Raw genomic sequence first — 17,166 nt, 5'->3', positions numbered from 1 at the left:
TGGTTTATTACAGTTGTTACCTGATGCATAGATAAACCCAAATTATCAATGTTAATTTAAATGTAATTTTGTCTAGGAATATGAACATGTATTGCCACACAATCTTTTGGTAATTAGTCTTCTATCAGGACTGGCTGTAGTACATAAATAGAAAACTTTTTTAGTATTTACAAAAATCAAAATAAATATATCATCCCTGTTGTTTTTCCTAAATTTTTAGCACAACAAATTGCTTTTAATCCCATATTTTCCTGGCTCAAGAACTGTCCGAATTTCTGGAAAATCAAATTTCAAAAACTTTGAAATTCCTAAAAAATTGTGCTTAGAAAAATGCATGCCTAACTCAGCTACCTCATACACCTGCCACACACAAGTAACCTTTCACTTCCTTCCTCTCTGCCTCTTCATCTATTACCATGAACACATTCTAAATGGAGTCGATGGTGACATCATCAAGCTTTCTTACTGCCATCAGCAGTGGCACTCAAGACTACATCTCTACAGTCTCCTGATCAGGCGAGTTGATTTCAACCAGTCAGAAAAGTATCCACGATGTTTGGCCCTTTTAAACATGGCTCTCCTGGCATAAATCAGAAGTCCATACACAAGTTTGCATGTTTGTCGGTGTACCTTTATGAACTTTTTTTTTAATCTCTGCACTGAAGACGTAAGAGTAGATATGGTACAGCCAGGGTGCAGCTGTCTTACCATGCCAAGGTACTGAGAAACCACAGTGAAAGTTTTGCAGTGTCGCCGTATCAGATCTCTGCTACTGACAACGGAGAGCATAAAACCTAAAATTACGTTGAACTTTACATCACATTCTCTGTAACCGTTAGTGTCAGTGATGTATATTAATGATCTGTGAGACAATAAGGAGTCAGCAGATGGGGAAACTACTTGGGAAAAGAAGCAAAGGCCACTGGAAACCATCTCTGCTTCCAATACCCATAACAAAAGGGGAACAGCTAGGTTGAACAACCTAGCACTCTTCTGCTGGAGTGTATATTGAGGCAGCAGCTTTTCCCCAAGGTGGCAAGCTGGGAACTCAGAGCCAGTTGGGCCTGTGCTATCAACCCAGCACTTGGATCTGGAGCTGAACTTTCCTAGCTCAGCTACAGCTCTAGGATCCAGTGGGATTTTCTGGCAAGAAAAAGAATGCAGGAGAGAAAATGTGGCACAAGTGAGTAAAGAGGTAAAAGGAGAGAATACTCTAGCCAATATAATAAAAGTTTATAGTGGATCACTTCCACTGGGCTTTACGTGATGCAGGTAGATGGGAGTCATAAGTGTATTTGTAGAAAGATCACCATAGGATTAAACTATGGGCCATGGCGGAGGAGGCGTAACAGCACTGTTAAAAACAGCACTGCGTTATGTCTGTGCCTGGCAGTGTTCCAGAGAAATGGAGGGCAAGGGGAACTGCAATTACCTACAAGGTCAAAAGAAACGTGAAACCTTTTACTTGATGACAATAGACAATTTCTGACACTCAAGCAAAACAAACTAGCTTGCATTTACACTAATTTTCTGTTCCCATTAGTATTTCTCATCACAAGTAAACAGAAGCTGTCCGTTCACTTTGACAAGGAACCATCTTTCATACCTGCTGGTCTCAGAGCAGTGCCACAAAGGCAACAGGAGTCAATAAAGCTCAAACATCTGTGAGGGCAGCTGTGGCCTGCTCAGGATAATCCCAGACCTGTGGAAATGGTAGCCTGGACAATGCTGTGCTGTGGTGATACAGTGAAAACCCCCACACCACCAGGCACAAAGCAGCTATTGCCTTTATGGTGTCATTTCCAGATCCCTTCAGAATGAGACGTTTTCATGGTGCTGGGCCTCCTGGCCTTACAGTATTTATTTATCACTTGCTCTGAGCTGATGACACTGAACTCTTTCTTCCTAGCCTTCAACACAAGGATCTACTGAAGCTCATTCCCAACTAGGTATACAAGCACTCATGCTGTGAGTTGTTCTGCAGAAGTGGAGAAATCTTCCAAGAACATCTCACAGAACAGAGGTCTCTGCAGAACATCTCACAGTATCACATCTTCATTGCTGTTGCTAAGATACAGTCAACTTTAAGCAGGGAACTGATGGCCCCTCTTGATATCTCAGACAGGGCTGCTGCAGAGATTGAGACACCTAAATGCGTCTTCAAAGTAAATTTGCTTTACTTTCTGACCCTTGTAATCTTTTTCAACAATCCCTTTTCACACAATTCCTATAAAGATTTCACTGTTCCTTCCAACCACCTCTCTTCCTTGCCATCCACATAATCCCTAGTATCTCTTATCATCTCAACCTGCTCCCATTCCAGAATCTTTTAGCAGCAAATGTTAATTTTTGCCTTCCACAGTTTCTAATGACTTCCCAATCTTGAAAACTTAGTCTTTTCAATCATACTTTCCCAAAATCTTGCACAGTCCCTTCAGCCTCATTCTCAAAACCAGACTCAAACCGATTTAAATTTTCCATAATTTGAGCTTTAGGCTGATGCTCAACAAGAAACACTTTAATTCAAAATGGTTCATTTTAACAAAAAGTGAAACACAACTGCAAACAGTGTCTGAGATCAGGGTACCTGGCACAACCCCAGCAACAGATACTGCAATAGTTCTGCCTGCCGCGGGACTAAAGAGAACTTATAACAACAATAATCATCTCTGCACTGTGAATGGATCCAAGCTGACTTTAATCAACCGCTACAACTTCAGTCAAGTACTACACTAAGAGCCCAGCGCTGGCAGTGAAAAAGCTCAGTGCAGGTTAGCTCCCTGGTTACCCACCTTCTCAGGAGCATACCGCTTTGCTCAGGAAGCACCGTTCCTGTAATTCCCATATCCAAACTATCCAGTTTATAAAGGGGCACTGCATTCAGAAAAGCAACCATTTAGATACATGCTCTCCACAAAAGCACAGAAACACATTAACTCTTTGCAATCTACTGTAACTCCTTCTTGCAGTGTGTACAACACTACTTACTCACGCTACTGAAACACTTCCCCGTCCCATTCTCTCCCCATTACAGCTTGCATGCTAGCTTCTCTCCCCATTTCTCTGGGCCTATCATCTACTCATGCTTCTCAAATCTTAAGCATAGCTATACAAAAGATTTTGCCAAATGAATGGGGCTCAACCTCATGTATGCTTCCAGAAGCATACACAGAGGATTTTTTCTGGTTTTCTTTCTTTTTTACCTGATGAGCTGGAAAAACTGGGTGTGCAGTCACTGTCATCCAGCCACATACTCTGAACCACTGAATCCTGTTTTGGAGTACCCTCAAGAGAGCACATCAGCTCCTGGAGAGGGCAAAGAAGACGTGTTTTAATAACGCACTTGGTAAAATAAGGGAGGAAACCTATTTGTTAGCGATCATACACCCACCCTGTCATTCTCCTCTTCTTCGGTTGTTTCATTTTCCCTCAAACCACTACAACAACTGCTTACGCTGGATGAAGAACGTGAGAATGGCTGCATCACACAGTATCCTGAAGTCTGACTCCTGAGCATTCTGTGAAATGCAAGCATTCAACATCATCATGCTTATCGTTACACACAGTCTTGGACTTAGCTTTATTACACAGCAGTCAGAAAGAGTAAGCAGAAACCATTCATCCACAGCTGTTTTTTCCACATAGGAACAGAATTCAGGTGAACTGGCTTGCATTCCTTTATTTCTAGTTGCTACTTCATCTAGCAGAAACACCACTTCCTCTTTCCATTCTCGATAACTGTACAAAAGGACAAGACTAACTGAATTTTGAAGTCACAGACCTAAGCGCCTTAAAAGCAGAGCGAGTCAAACCACCTGCATTTAAGCACTGCTTACTTCTAGACATTCATTAAATTCAACAGATGCCTTCACTTTGGAGATCAGAGATTTTAGGAGCCTAAACACAACATGATGAGGTGTTAAACTGAGTATAAAGGGAAGGCACTACCCAGCCTAGGCCATGCATTTCCACAGCCACTCTCAGCCTCTCACGTTTGGTCTTATGTGAAATTCCAAAGAGTACAAGGGGACTATAAAAGCACATTTTTAATGTCATAGAGCTTATAAACTGTCACCTCTGTGTTTCTGGACAGTTGTAACAGGAGTCAGGAAAGCATATAGACATTAACCAGTATTACAGGATGGTTAACTACAAAAGTTTAAGGAAGCGGTGGGAAGGTAGAAACAAATTACTGAGATTTGCATTATTTTAGGATGTCTCAGTGTCCAACTATTAGGATCAAGTGCCAAGCTCTTGCACAGACAGGTCAGAACCCTCCTCCTGCTTACAGATAGGAACATACCTAGGTCAGGATGCCCACCCTGGTGATTTGGCATGTGCCCAGTTGCCAGTACACTGGCTCCTGTAGGTCCATCCCACTGAATTCTTAGCTCCCACAAGGTCATTACAAAGGGAACATTCAAAGCAAACTGTATTGGATCACTGGACCACCACTCTCTCAAATGTCATGGACACTGAGGTAGCCTGGTGCATGTTTTGTATCTGTCAAGAATCTGTCAGCTTCTCCCAGCTCAGATTTGGGATCCACTGCTTGCAGCCATCTAGGAGAAAGAGCAGTCCATGAGGCTGATATGCTTCCATGGCGTAAGGTGCACTGTGCATGTAAGCCTAACATTTACGGTGAAATACTGCCTGCACAAGAGACCAGCCAATAAGAGACAGATGAAGTGCTTAAAGATGTTAAGAAACCCAAAAATCTAAGAGAGGCAAGAAAGATAAGACACCATTAACATACTAAATATATTTATTCCTTCAGAAACACTGCAAAATGTGGCCAGTCTTGACCTACAAGCAGTAATGAAACCTAAAGTCCCAGGCATATTACATGCCAGCATGCAAAAGGGAGAACAGTAAAGACAGGGCCAATATAGGCCAAAGATATTTCCTCAGGAGATCAGGAAATATGTTTTGGAGGAAATGAAGGCCAACATGCTTCTCCCTTGGCAGAGCAAATCAATAACATGAATTTAAGTGAGCTGGGACCTAGATTTCCACAAAGTATCTCCTTCTCAGCATCCTTCCTCAGCACGTTTCTCCATCCTCATTCTCTGCACTGCATTTCCTGACCTATGTCATCCAAAGGCACTAGAGACAGAGGTGGAAGCATGTTCTTCTGCCCTTGCCTTCTGCGGGCCAAGCTGTTCTCTTCTCAGGCATCGGAATGGAGGGGAAGAGGAAGAGGAGGGGAGGCACTCAGTACTGCCTCCTTTCCCCACCATTGAGGCTGGTTCAGCGGCTGCTGACTGGGCAATGGGAGGGGCATAGAGCCCAAATGCTCCAATAGGAGCAATCCGTCCATCTCCCTTTCCCAGGATTTCTGCTCCATGAACTGCCAGTGGAGCATCACTTGGTGCCACTCGGTCTCTCCACAGTTCTTGAGGTCCTCTAAGTTCATGCTCCTCTTAGCCAGGACTCTAATTTCACCCCAAAAGGCTTGCCAGTATCTTCAGTGAGGTAACCAATGACTGAGTAGCATCCGGTCCACTCCTGATTGGCTTGATGTCCCCACTCAGATGTGTCTGAGGACGGAAAACACACACACAGAAAACCCATGTACTTTTCCTAGGATTTGGACATAGAGTACAGTGCTTGACTTTTCAGATGCAACCCAGAAAGCTGTCGGAGCCTGAGGAGTTTTGCTACCTGGTTACTTAGGCTGGGTTCATTCTTTAGAGTCTGTCCCTCGGGAAGAAGGATTATTTGGAAGGCTACTTGGACAGTGGAGCAGAAAAACTAAGGACAACTGTCACCGTGTGTGGGAGAGAAGACACTGTTAGCCCAAGTGAACAACGCGGTTTCATGGACTGCAGGCTGATCACTGCAGAAGGCTGTGTTGGAAATCAGCATGCAAGGACAGAAAGGAAGTGCTGGTTTGTCTGCACTGTAAAAAAATGTAGCTATTATTTAGGTGCTCCCTTTGCATTTATTTCCAGGTTGGTTTTAGTAGAACGTAGATGAAGAGCTTGATCATTCAAGTCTGGAATCTGAAATGATTATTTAAGACCAGCAGCAACATGCTGGACATATTTCCGATAGAGAAATTTCCTGTGACACTACTCCTTGGAGAGAACCAGGAGTGGATTAACGACATACTACCAGGGATAACATTTTTAATACGGGTGGCGTAAATCACTCTAGAACCGGCTGGAACTCTTTTTGCATTGGAAATATGCCTATGTATGTCATGATCCCGATTTGTGGCTCCACAATTAATGAACAATAAACAGACTATTTCAGAAGAACTTTAGCATAACTGTCTCTGAGACAGACTGTTAGAATTACAGTCCCAGCCTGTTCCTGCAATACTGTGCTAATACTGTCCTGGTGAAAATGGTGTGCTTTACATGGCAGAATAACCTGTCCTTGATTCCCTGTCCCAGATATGATGCAGAAGGTATGACTGTATGTGGGCTGGTCCCTAACTCTGAAATCACAACTCTAACTCTGGCTAATCACCAATTGTTCAAAACTCCATGCTACACCTCACCTTGTAAACAAACTGCCCAGCAATGGGCTAAACCACCACAATTGTGAAAAGACTTTTCTGGTGATCATACAAGTGGTTTTGAGTCCATGGCTGGAAAAAGATGCATAGAGAGAATCCTGGGGACAGAAGCACACAGACTGCCAAATCATACAGGTCATGCCTTGTACATAAACAATATTCATGCAAGTATTGTTAGTGAAATCCCATGCTATGTTTGTTGTCTGAAAGCATGTGGTATCAATTTGAAACAGCCGTTACAGCTGGCTTACCTCCTCAGCTGATGAATGGAGCATGGAGGTTGAGAAAGAAAGCTGCATCTTTTTTCCCCCCCAAGACATGCACACATTCTAGAATAGGGTAACCAGGACTAGCCAAGCTATGTGATGTTTTCTTACTAGGCAGAATTCTTGCTGATTATGCAAAGTTACTTTCACCTACCTAATCAGAGAAACAGTTGCTCACATGTGCCTAGCTAGGAACTTCTAGTTCACTAACAAGGTCCCAGGCAGGATGAGGAAGGGGAGGTGGAATGATATGGTAATACTAGAAGATGGGGGTTGCTGAGCAGTCAACGATTCCATGTCCTGCATTCTCTCTTGTCCTTGGCAGCCAGAGCTATCATCTTAAATCGGTCTGCACCTCCTAGCCGTGCTCCCATCCTTCTCCCCACCAAAATTTGGTCACCCACCCAACCCAAAAACTAGTATCACAAAACTATACTTACCAGAACTCTGCACCTTTGGCTGTGAGAAAATTGTGGGCAGTCCTACAGCACAAAACTGGGTAGCTGAGCAACTGCAGACAGACACCAGCCTCTAAGGATTAGAGAGCATTGGGTCTAGTTGGAAGGCCCTTCCTTTTCAGACTTGGCACCTGGAGCAACTACAACCATAGAGGCTTGGCTTGAGGGCACCTCCTAAAATTTTCTTAGAGCAGCCCCAGTCCTTCGTAGTCCCCCTACTGCAAAGTACTCAGTGGCCCTTTTGCCACAGGTCTCATACAAGTTCTCATGAAAAAAATCAGGTGCGGCAAGCTGTTCCAGAAAGTCAGCTGCAGCCTTGGATTTACAGACAGGCTGCTCTGGAGTCTTGGAAATGTAAAAGTGTGGTTTCCGTGAAGTCCTGAACGATCCCAGCATAATACAGCTTAGCAACATCAAAGCTGCACTACCAGGAAAGTGCATTTTTCCAGTCTTTGATGACTAGAAACTGGAGAACTATTTTGCAGACCACTGCATGAAGTGTTTTGCTGGAGAATACTCAGTGTAGTATGGTGTGCTTTAGCCATGAAACACAGGTGCAACACATGAGACTGCTGTAACACTTTGGGAGGACTGAAGACAGGCTAGTTCACACTGTTTGGGAGCAGCAGCACGAATCCTGCTTAAAGGGGAAAAACTTGGATACAGCCCAACATCCCAACATACCCCTGTCCGAGCTTCTCCTGAAGCTCCAAAATCACTCCAGAGCAAACCATAGAGGAAACATATACGTGAATAAGCATGGATAATTGGACAGCTAGGGCTTTGCATATCCTGCTGGATACAAGCTAACATTACAGTAAAGATACAGCCAAAATCACCTTTAAGTGGTCCAGTCTTTCTTCACTGGCTGTTTAAGAAACCCGAGTTCCTTCCTTACATGCTTCTCAATTACTGTGCCACAGCCAGACATTCAACTTTTAAGATTGCTGCAATGCCTCGTGGACAATCTCAGTAAAGCCTCCAATAGAGCAAGACATGCACGACGCTTAAGCCAATGCCAGACATAGTGAGTATCTTTCAAATATTAAAATTATTTTCAACTCACTTGCTCTTCCTGCTGGGGAACTCTGGGGAGCTGGGACTGGATGATCCATCAGACTTCAGGTCAAAGAAAGTTCCTGGGCTGTCCAGCACCTTCTGTATCCTCTCTGCAGTGTCTCTGCTGAGACAAAAGAGAAACCAGCTATAGCCCAGAGCCAGAGTTAACCACTATCTATACTAATACTTCCTTACAAGGCACAATACAAAGGTGGATCTCTCATGTACACATGAAAGGGAAGCAAATGCAGCTGTGTTGAAAAGGGCAGACTCCTTAGATGTGACCTGTTGAGGGCAATATATTAGAAACAGCCAACTTTAAGCTCCTTTTGAATTGATATAAAAGTCTAAATTAATTTTGGTATTCTTTAATTCTTCAACTTTTTCTTCTACCGTCCCCATTTCACTGGTCTTAAGAAGCTCTAGGATTGATTAGAAAGCTCATATATTTATTGCATAAAGAAAAAGGATTCATCAAATTTCCCTGTTTCAGTATGGTTACACAATAGTTTTATTGCTACTAGCACTTGTCAAGATACTTCTGAAGAAAGCTACGTAACCGAGAAGCAGGGTATGTTTAATTAAGGATTGGAAAACTCAGGTTTTTGCTGGCATTTTTTTGTGGCTTCAGTGATTGAGTTCACAAAGTTCCTCCTTTGCTCTCTTGGTGAGTTGATCCTACCTGTACCCTTACGTCACAGTTCCTCATGCCCTCACTTGTGTTAATACAACTGTTTGCGAGACTGGAAATTATCCTGACAAAAAACAATCCTGGAACTAAAACAACCCTGAAACTTGTACGACACATGACACAAACAAGCGGGATTGACTGGGTCAGCTCTGTCACCAAAGCCTGCATATCATTAAACTGCAGCTTCAGGGTGAAGTCACACACAGTATGTTGAGCTCATTGTTGCCAGAGAGAGAGCCTGCTCCAGCCTCCTCCACTCTTGCCGAGTGTGCTTTCCATCAGTCCTGGTACCCATCAGACTTCTCCATGAGCCAGTTCATGGCAGAACCTGGCAGACAATTAATCCAATGAAATAAAGTTGATAGGTACTTTTCCTGTTAAATTAACGGGCTGAATCAGTTCCATGAAGGGTCTACTATAGGCATCTGAGCCATCACAAGGAACAGGATAGGACTGGGTAACTGAAAGAGACGCTTGGAGAGGGAAAGCATGATATCTGCTTTTCAGTAGCAATGAACTATTAGAACAGACCAGTTTGTAGTGAAAGTACAGCTTCAAGAATCACCCATAAAGACTTTCACAAAACACAAGACAAGACTTACTGTTCCTCATGTCTAAGATTACAAATAAGCAACAGGAAATCTAAATAAATCCAATATCTTACCAATTCCCTCATAGAACAAGCAGAAAAAAAAGAAATTCCACAATTTTTCCTTGGTGTAGAAAACTGGTACAGATCTTTTAAGGGGATAGTGAAGGATGTTGTACACAAAGTAATGGACCGAGGGACACAGCCATGTAAGGTACAAAACTAAAGCAGTGAGGAGCTGCAGCTACTTTGTTGGCTTAGACTGTTACAGGGAAGTTGTCTCAAAATTTTCTTTTTATCAAGAAAGTTCTATACTATTTTTATTCAGATTAGGTCACAGCCACCTCATTAAGGAAAGGTCCAAGAGAATAACTGGAAAAAGAAGGGAAAACGTAATAATTCTACCTGTTGTGAAATCACTAGTTTCCACATTAAAGATGGCTTTTCCCCTTTTACACTGAGTCTTTAAGCTGTTCCTTGGAACTGGGAAAACTGTGTATTACATGCAGAGCACCCATGTGACTTATGAGATTCTGTATAATGTTAAAAAGGTGTCTCAGCTCTAGCTGAGACAAATTTATTTGTTTAACTAAATAATCTCTCATGACCAGTAGAGAACTTCTGAATGGTTATAATTCTGTTAAATATGCCAAACCACTCCTTAAACCTGTATGCTACCCCTTAATTATAATTATTTCTCAGACCATCTGACTTAAACACCAGTCCTTTTGACTTAAAGCTTTTTTCAAAAAAATCCTTTTTTTAAGACATCAGAAGTTTTGTCTATTTGAACTTTTTAACATGAAAACAAACAATCAAGCACCCAATTCCCCCTTCCCAAGTAAAAGCCCTTCATCTGACTCTTCTCCAAAAGTGGCAAATACAGAACAGGAGAACCAAGTGCCCTGGATCGTTCCACAAAATGGTTAAAAGCAATCTCACTCATTTCCTCCACCCATCTCCCTTCTTCCTCAGACTGATTCTCCCCACTTCCACGTCCTTCTTTATTTTGTTTGTTTCTGTCATTTGTCTGTTTCTCCATTAGCAAATAATCAGGCTTTTCTTCCCATTCCAACCATGTCCACTTCAGTTCTCATTCCTGTCTGTTCCCTTTATGTCCTTACATGTGCTTTTCTATCTCCCTTTTCTCATCTCCTCCTAGTTTTTTCTTTGCCTCATCTTCCCACGGCTCATACCTCTTTTCCTCCTGTATGTTCTCAATGCCAATGGCACTACTCCGTCGCCCATGGAAGCGGCTGGCTCGAGTACGTGATGGGCTCCTACCAGGCAAGGCAAAAGACTAGAAAAAAGGAGAGTGTGACAGAAAGCAGGGAGGGGAACAAGACAGAAAAAAATGGAGAACTGGAAGCACAGGAGAGGGAGTTTGCAATGTGGATCCAGATCCTCTCCTTCACCCTGCAGTACAATAGCACGGCCCAGCTCCACCAGCGCAAGGAGTACTTCCTGTCAGTGAGAGAAGCTAGGGCTTACAAAGGCGGTAGGAGAAAGAGACAGAGAGATATAGAAACAAAGGCAGTACAAGATACACAGCCAGTATACAGAGAAAGAGGCTCGGGAAAGGCGGTATCCCCACATCATGAGAGAAGGAGAGGCAGAATCAGAAAGGCAGAGAAACTAGAAGCAGAGAAGTAGGCAGCAAACCCAAGTCATTACTTTTCTGTGACTTTGTTGTGCTGACATAAAGAACACATACAACTGAGTAAACTGTCACCAAGAAAATTCCACACTGACAGGCACCTTCTTGGCTTACTCAGAGATGCTTTTGTAGTTTGCCTGTATTGACATCACTAGCACAGAGACCACAATCAGCTGGATGCACTTCGGCCAAGGTAACCATATTTCCAACATCAGAAACATGGATCCTTTTCTGGAAACATCTGTCATGGATTTATTATGCTCACACTGATCACTGACATTTAGTATCCCTATCAAATAAGAAATGCTTTGATAGCGACTAGAAATATTCACTTTTTTCCTCACCCCGAACTTTATTAATTCTACTGCAAATTCTATTTACAGCAAAACAGCACCTTGAATAAACATTGTGCATCTGTTTATATTACAGGAAATCATCTGATTGGTGAAATTGAAGAAAATGGAACAGATCTAGTGTCCTCATGTTCTCAGCTCTTGCCATATGACAATACAGTATCATTCCGGTCAAACCACAGCGCATGCACTTCTTTAAGGTATGGCAACGTACAGGATCTAGTCCAGGATAGCAGAGATAGATGTCTGATGTAGAATCATGTTTGGCTTTCTTCTCCCAGTCTGCATCAATCTCAGCTCTAATTTACAGATGAACTGGGGCTAGAGATAGGCACAGACAAAACAGACTGCAACACATGCTGTCACCACTTGTGAAATGGGATGATACAACAAAAAGAGATTCACAAAGGACAAGAGGAAAAACTAATAGGGGAAGAGAAACAAAATGTATGGGTGGGTCACAAAGGTATGCCGGGTTTCTTCTTACAGCCCACCCTAATACCTTACCGCAGCAATGGCCTTAGGGCCCTCGGCGACACTCTGGCTGAGGGCAAGGCCAGGTGTAGTTGGGCGGCTGGGCAGGGTGGCTGGCTGCTGCTTTCTCATGGATATCCCCATGGTATCCAGGCTCTGGCTGCGGCCTCTGATCACCCGCTGAACAGAAAGGAGGCAGGGAAACAGACAAACGCAGATACACATATAGACATGCACACAGTAGGGCAGCACGAAAAGCACCACAGATCGGGTGGAAAGTTGTGACAGACCAACACCAGAACCACAGAAATCCTAACTCCTAGAAGGCAGCATCTTAGAGATCACCCATTTTTGGTCCTCGCTGATTCATGTAGCTCACTCCCAGGGAAGAACTCTTCCTCGAGGATATTCTCTACTCTCACGTCCCTTGTCTTGTTGCAATAAATAGAGATTACCTACCAGCATCTCAGCACACTGGATAAGACAGCATCATCTGGAGCAGTCCTACCCAGTACAGGCTACAAAACACAAAATCAAACTCCTATTTGAGACTGTAAGGTTCAGTCTTGCATGAATGTGAGTGCTGGTTCCAAGGGCAAAGCAGTCATATCAAAATCTGCAGCATTTGAAAAAGCCATTTTCTGAGTTTTCTCAGCCTTTTACAAAGGTTATCTGCGTACGTAATGTGCAAATCACAGCATCTGCTAGAAGTCAGAAAAGGACATTTTGGGATAATTAGTGTAAGACCTGGATGGGTATGAAAATCCTGGTTAGCAGCAAAGGCAGAGTTGACTGGTTGTATGTAAAAATACACCTCACCAAAACATCCCAGCTCAGACCAAAGCTACGCAGATAGCTACCAGACCTGTATGTGAATGGATCAGTTTCACAGCCCTTAATAACCCTAACCAGCCCACCATACAAAGCAGGTGGAGGCCATTTGAAGAAATGCTATTTGTAATACATCTCTCTGTCCAGACAGATAACATTATACAAATGAAGTGGTGAGGCTCTTCCCACAGAACTGGGAACGGGGAAGTAGATAGGAAAGTGATGTAAGATTCTCTGTATATAATCAGTTCAAAACTCAGTTTGCCTTTTCGTACAAACACTTTGCTTTCTCATATAGTCTTGATCACTTTTAAAAGTTAGTTCTGTCACCTGAACCTGATTTATTAAAAAAAAAAGAAAGAAAAAAAGTGTTTCTACACTGAACAAAGGTAAATTAACTTTGGGTTTTAGAAGGTAAGTAAAGCATCACAGTTTTTGTAGACACTACATTTACAGATACATTGAAACTCTTGCAGTGGCTCTTACAACTCTTTCAGTTATAATGAAAATGAATTGGAGAAGATCTGCTGTAGGAACTGAAAGCTGCTTGCTGCTAGTTATTAGAACTCCTCTTGCAAACACTGACTCCATTTTCTGTAAGTCATGGAGTGAAACCCCATCTGACAGCAGACATCAGCGTGAAGCATAAGGAGTTTCACTTCTCAGGGGCAGTATGGAATTCCACCCTGGATCACGCTGTAGCTCTGTAGAAAGGAGCACAGGAAGGGGAAAAATGTCTTTCCTTGAGAGATATGGTAAAGCACGTTGACGATGCTCTAAAGAAAGGCTGCTGGATGGAAAGACTTTTTTTCTGTCTCACCCTAAGCACAGCCAATCAGCAGGGTCAATATTACTTGGAGGAACACACAATGAGCTTGAGAAAAGTGTGAGCAACTGGGTAAGGAATCAGTCAATCCACTACGGCTCACCTTGAAATTCTCGAGGAAGCCCCCACTGCCATTCTCTATCTTGTCATCCTCCCCTATGGGCAATCCCACCATACTGCGGCTGCGAAGCTGCAGCTCCTCGAAAAGGCTCTCCAAGAGGGCACTCCGGGTTCTTTCCTGCATCAACATTGGGAATGAAAACGCAGTTATTATTGGGAGTAGAGGGGATTTTTTTTTGCCTGTCTTTGCAATGTCTCACATCCTTAAAAAAAAAAACGAAACCAAAAAAACCCAAAAAACATGAAAATTAATTTAAACAGCATGAAGTGGCTTTAGCCGTATAGTTATGGAATATATTACAGTAATACCCAGCCCTTTTAAAATCTTTCTAAAGCAAGTCATAAAGGACATCAGTACTTTTCTACAGGTGATGAAACAGAAGCATGGATTGAGGGCAGTTTTTTCTAGATCAGGCAAGCAGCAGAGGCTGGAACAGAATTTTGGTACCTCAAACCAAAATCAGTGACATCAGTACACATCCTGTAGGACACTACTGAGTTTCAGGTAATACAAAATTTCCTTCAGCAAAATTTATACATCATATTCCCATTCTTACTTGAGGATTAGATCTTTACATTATAATGTACCTGTTCATATTCTATCACGCCTGCTGCGAAATACAAAGGAAGTATCACATAGCTGAGCATAACCACATTTCACCTTTTTTAAGCAACACAAAATTAGAAGAAAGTAAAAAAATATACTGCATTTTCTTAATCTGGCAGTAATATAGTTTTATAATTTATAATGGAAGCACCCAGGTAATAGACTCACCTCTAACTTAGCAAATTTTTCAGCTCGATAGCAGCTGTACTCAGCATTGATGAGCTTAACCAGGAGGAATTCACGGAACTCTGCACTCTGCAAGACAAGATGAAGACTACACTAGAGATGAAGACAGTAACAAAGATATCACATGAGAAAAGCTCTGCCTTACTACTCTTTACACCTCCAAAGTCACCTAGCCAGACTGACAATACTGACTCTGAACACAAGGGTGTCTACTATATCCCCCTGCCATCTAACACTGAACCAGAGAAACAAACCTTTCTGAATATGGCTGGATTTGGCAGAGGAGGTCCAAAGAAGGGGACATCATCCCGGGCTGTGACTGAAACCTGAAACAATATAAGGGGAAAAAAAAAATAAGTATCATAGAATCACAGAGTCATAAAATCATAGGCTGGAAAAGACGTCTAAGATCCTCAAGTCCAACCATCCACCCAATACCACCATTCCTAGTAAATCATATCCTGAAGTGCCACATTTACTCGTCTTTTTTAAGCACCTCCAGAGATGATGACTCGACCACCTCCCTGGGCAGCCTGTTCTAATGCCTGACCACTCTTTCAGTAAAGAAATTTTTCCTAATATCTAATCTAAACCTCCCCTGACGTAGCTAGAGGCCATCGCCTCTTGTCCTATTGCCAGGTACTTGGGAGAAGCGACCAACACCTGCCTCACTACAACCTCCTTTCAGGCACTTGTAGAGAGCGAGAAGATCCCCCCTTAGCCTTCTCTTCTCCAGACTATACAGCCCCTGCTCCCTCAGCCGCGCCTTGCAAGGCTTGTTCTCTAGACCCCTCACTAGCCTTGTTGTCCTTCTCATGGACCACTCTTTCAGTAAAGAAATTTTTCCTAATATCTAATCTAAACCTCCCCTGATGCAACTTGAGGCCATTGGCTCTTGTCCTATCACTAGTTACCCGGGAGAAGAGACGAACTACTATGGAACATCTGATCCCTCCCGAATCATTTACATATCCAAGCAAGACCCATTATACTGTCCCGTGCATCCATCTGTTTCTGTACTTGGTGAATGCATGTGCTGGTTTATCTCCCAGAAGTTCAGTCACATAAATGTCCACACAGTAAGAACAACACAAAATCATTGAACCAATTTCTTTTTAAAAAAATATTTTTAAGTAATATTTTTAATAATAACCAGTGTATTTAGAACAAAAACAAATTAAGATGCTTCTATTCAGCTGCAAGATCTACCTCCACTAGAAGAACCTTTGTCAATATGGTTGTACTGATCTTTTTTTTTGACAGAGAATCCTCAGTGGAGATACACTGCACACTGAGGTGAGTATTGCAGTGACACTGCCTCTCTGAGTCACAGATGGTAAGCATACAAAAGCACTTTCCCAGTAAGAGATAAGGAAATCTATGCTAGTTTTTTTTTTTTTAACATGCTCCTACTTGACATACCAATGCCAAAAACGGTAACTGTAACGCAGTCCAGTTTTTACACACTGTCACTTGGTACTTCACAGCACGTACCTATAATTATATGCAGCTATCTAACCAGACACATACAGTGTTTAAGAATATTTCACAGGGGCTTTTTTTGTCATGTCTGAGATGAAACAATACCATTATTTGCCATTTCATAGAACAGGGAACAAGTGTCAGAAAAACTTAACACCAGCTGCCTCGAAATAACACTCCTGTGTAAATGTCACAGAGCCAATAAGAGATATGAGTTTAATGAGAGGAAGAAGGGAAGAAGCCCTCGATTTAATTTGGTTTTCTCACATTGTAGGCCGGCTCCCCGAATTACAAGGCATCTCCCTCCCTCCCAAAAGATATCTACCAGTTAAAATCCTACTTTACATTTTTAGTTTTCTGATTTCAGATATTGATTCAAAGAAATAAATGCCATTAATATTCCAGTGTAACCACTTGGCACTAAAACTTAAGTAAATGGAACAATTGATTGAAAAAAGATTTCCCAAACTACATATCTGGTTGCCCATAGTATAGGGAACAATAGAAAGTGGTGGTTCCACCCCCAGCACCCTCTTTGGTGGGAGAGGAAATGGGGATCCTGTCCTAATTTTTGTATTTTTGGTGTTCATGTAGACCTTCAAGGCATAAGGACTGATCATCACCAAATCAGAATTCCTATATAACATGAGACATAGCAATTTGATTAAAATGTTTCTGCAATGGAAAATCCATCACAGAAGACAAGCTTCTATATATTTTCTGCTCTCTAACCATGACTGAAAGTTGAACAGAAAGTTATATAGACATCCATAGAGTCATGTGACAGAGGAAGGGCTATGTCCGAAGGCTGGAGATAGGGAATTCATGTTCTAGCAGGGCTTCTTTCAGCTGGAGGCCCAACAGGTAGCTCTTCGCTGCCAGATGGACACCAGCTCTGCGATCCCCCACAGCAGACATAGCTGGCTCAGATGCCAACCAGCTGTATCTGACCTACAGTCTCAGGCAGTGCAAGCTCTCACCACCGTGCTCTGCAGCATGAGCAATGCAGATAAGGCTGTCAGTCAGGTCAATGAGTTTTAC

General features: G+C 42.5%; 1 protein-coding gene across 13 annotated transcripts in view; it reads right to left on the bottom strand.

Moving 5' to 3' along the window:
• LOC104327122 (rap1 GTPase-activating protein 1) overlaps positions 1–17,166 on the bottom strand; it is a 49,916-nt gene that overhangs the window by 6,286 nt on the left and 26,464 nt on the right. For 4 of the 13 annotated variants that reach the window (XM_075438912.1, XM_075438897.1, XM_075438922.1 and 1 more), the window contains 8 exons: positions 14,898–14,969; positions 14,626–14,712; positions 13,834–13,968; positions 12,107–12,253; positions 10,786–10,889; positions 8,317–8,433; positions 3,392–3,518; positions 3,204–3,306 (listed from right to left, as the gene is read on the bottom strand). In XM_075438912.1, coding sequence (XP_075295027.1) covers positions 3,204–3,306; positions 3,392–3,518; positions 8,317–8,433; positions 10,786–10,889; positions 12,107–12,253; positions 13,834–13,968; positions 14,626–14,712; positions 14,898–14,969 — 892 coding nt within the window. The other 9 variants (XM_075438904.1, XM_075438931.1, XM_075438950.1 and 6 more) reach the window with 9 other exon arrangements.

The sequence above is a fragment of the Opisthocomus hoazin genome, chromosome 1, assembly GCF_030867145.1.
Source record: "Opisthocomus hoazin isolate bOpiHoa1 chromosome 1, bOpiHoa1.hap1, whole genome shotgun sequence".
Taxonomy (NCBI): domain Eukaryota; kingdom Metazoa; phylum Chordata; class Aves; order Opisthocomiformes; family Opisthocomidae; genus Opisthocomus; species Opisthocomus hoazin.
The sequence above is the reverse complement of the archived record's forward strand: the minus strand, read 5'-3'. Positions and strand labels throughout refer to the sequence as shown.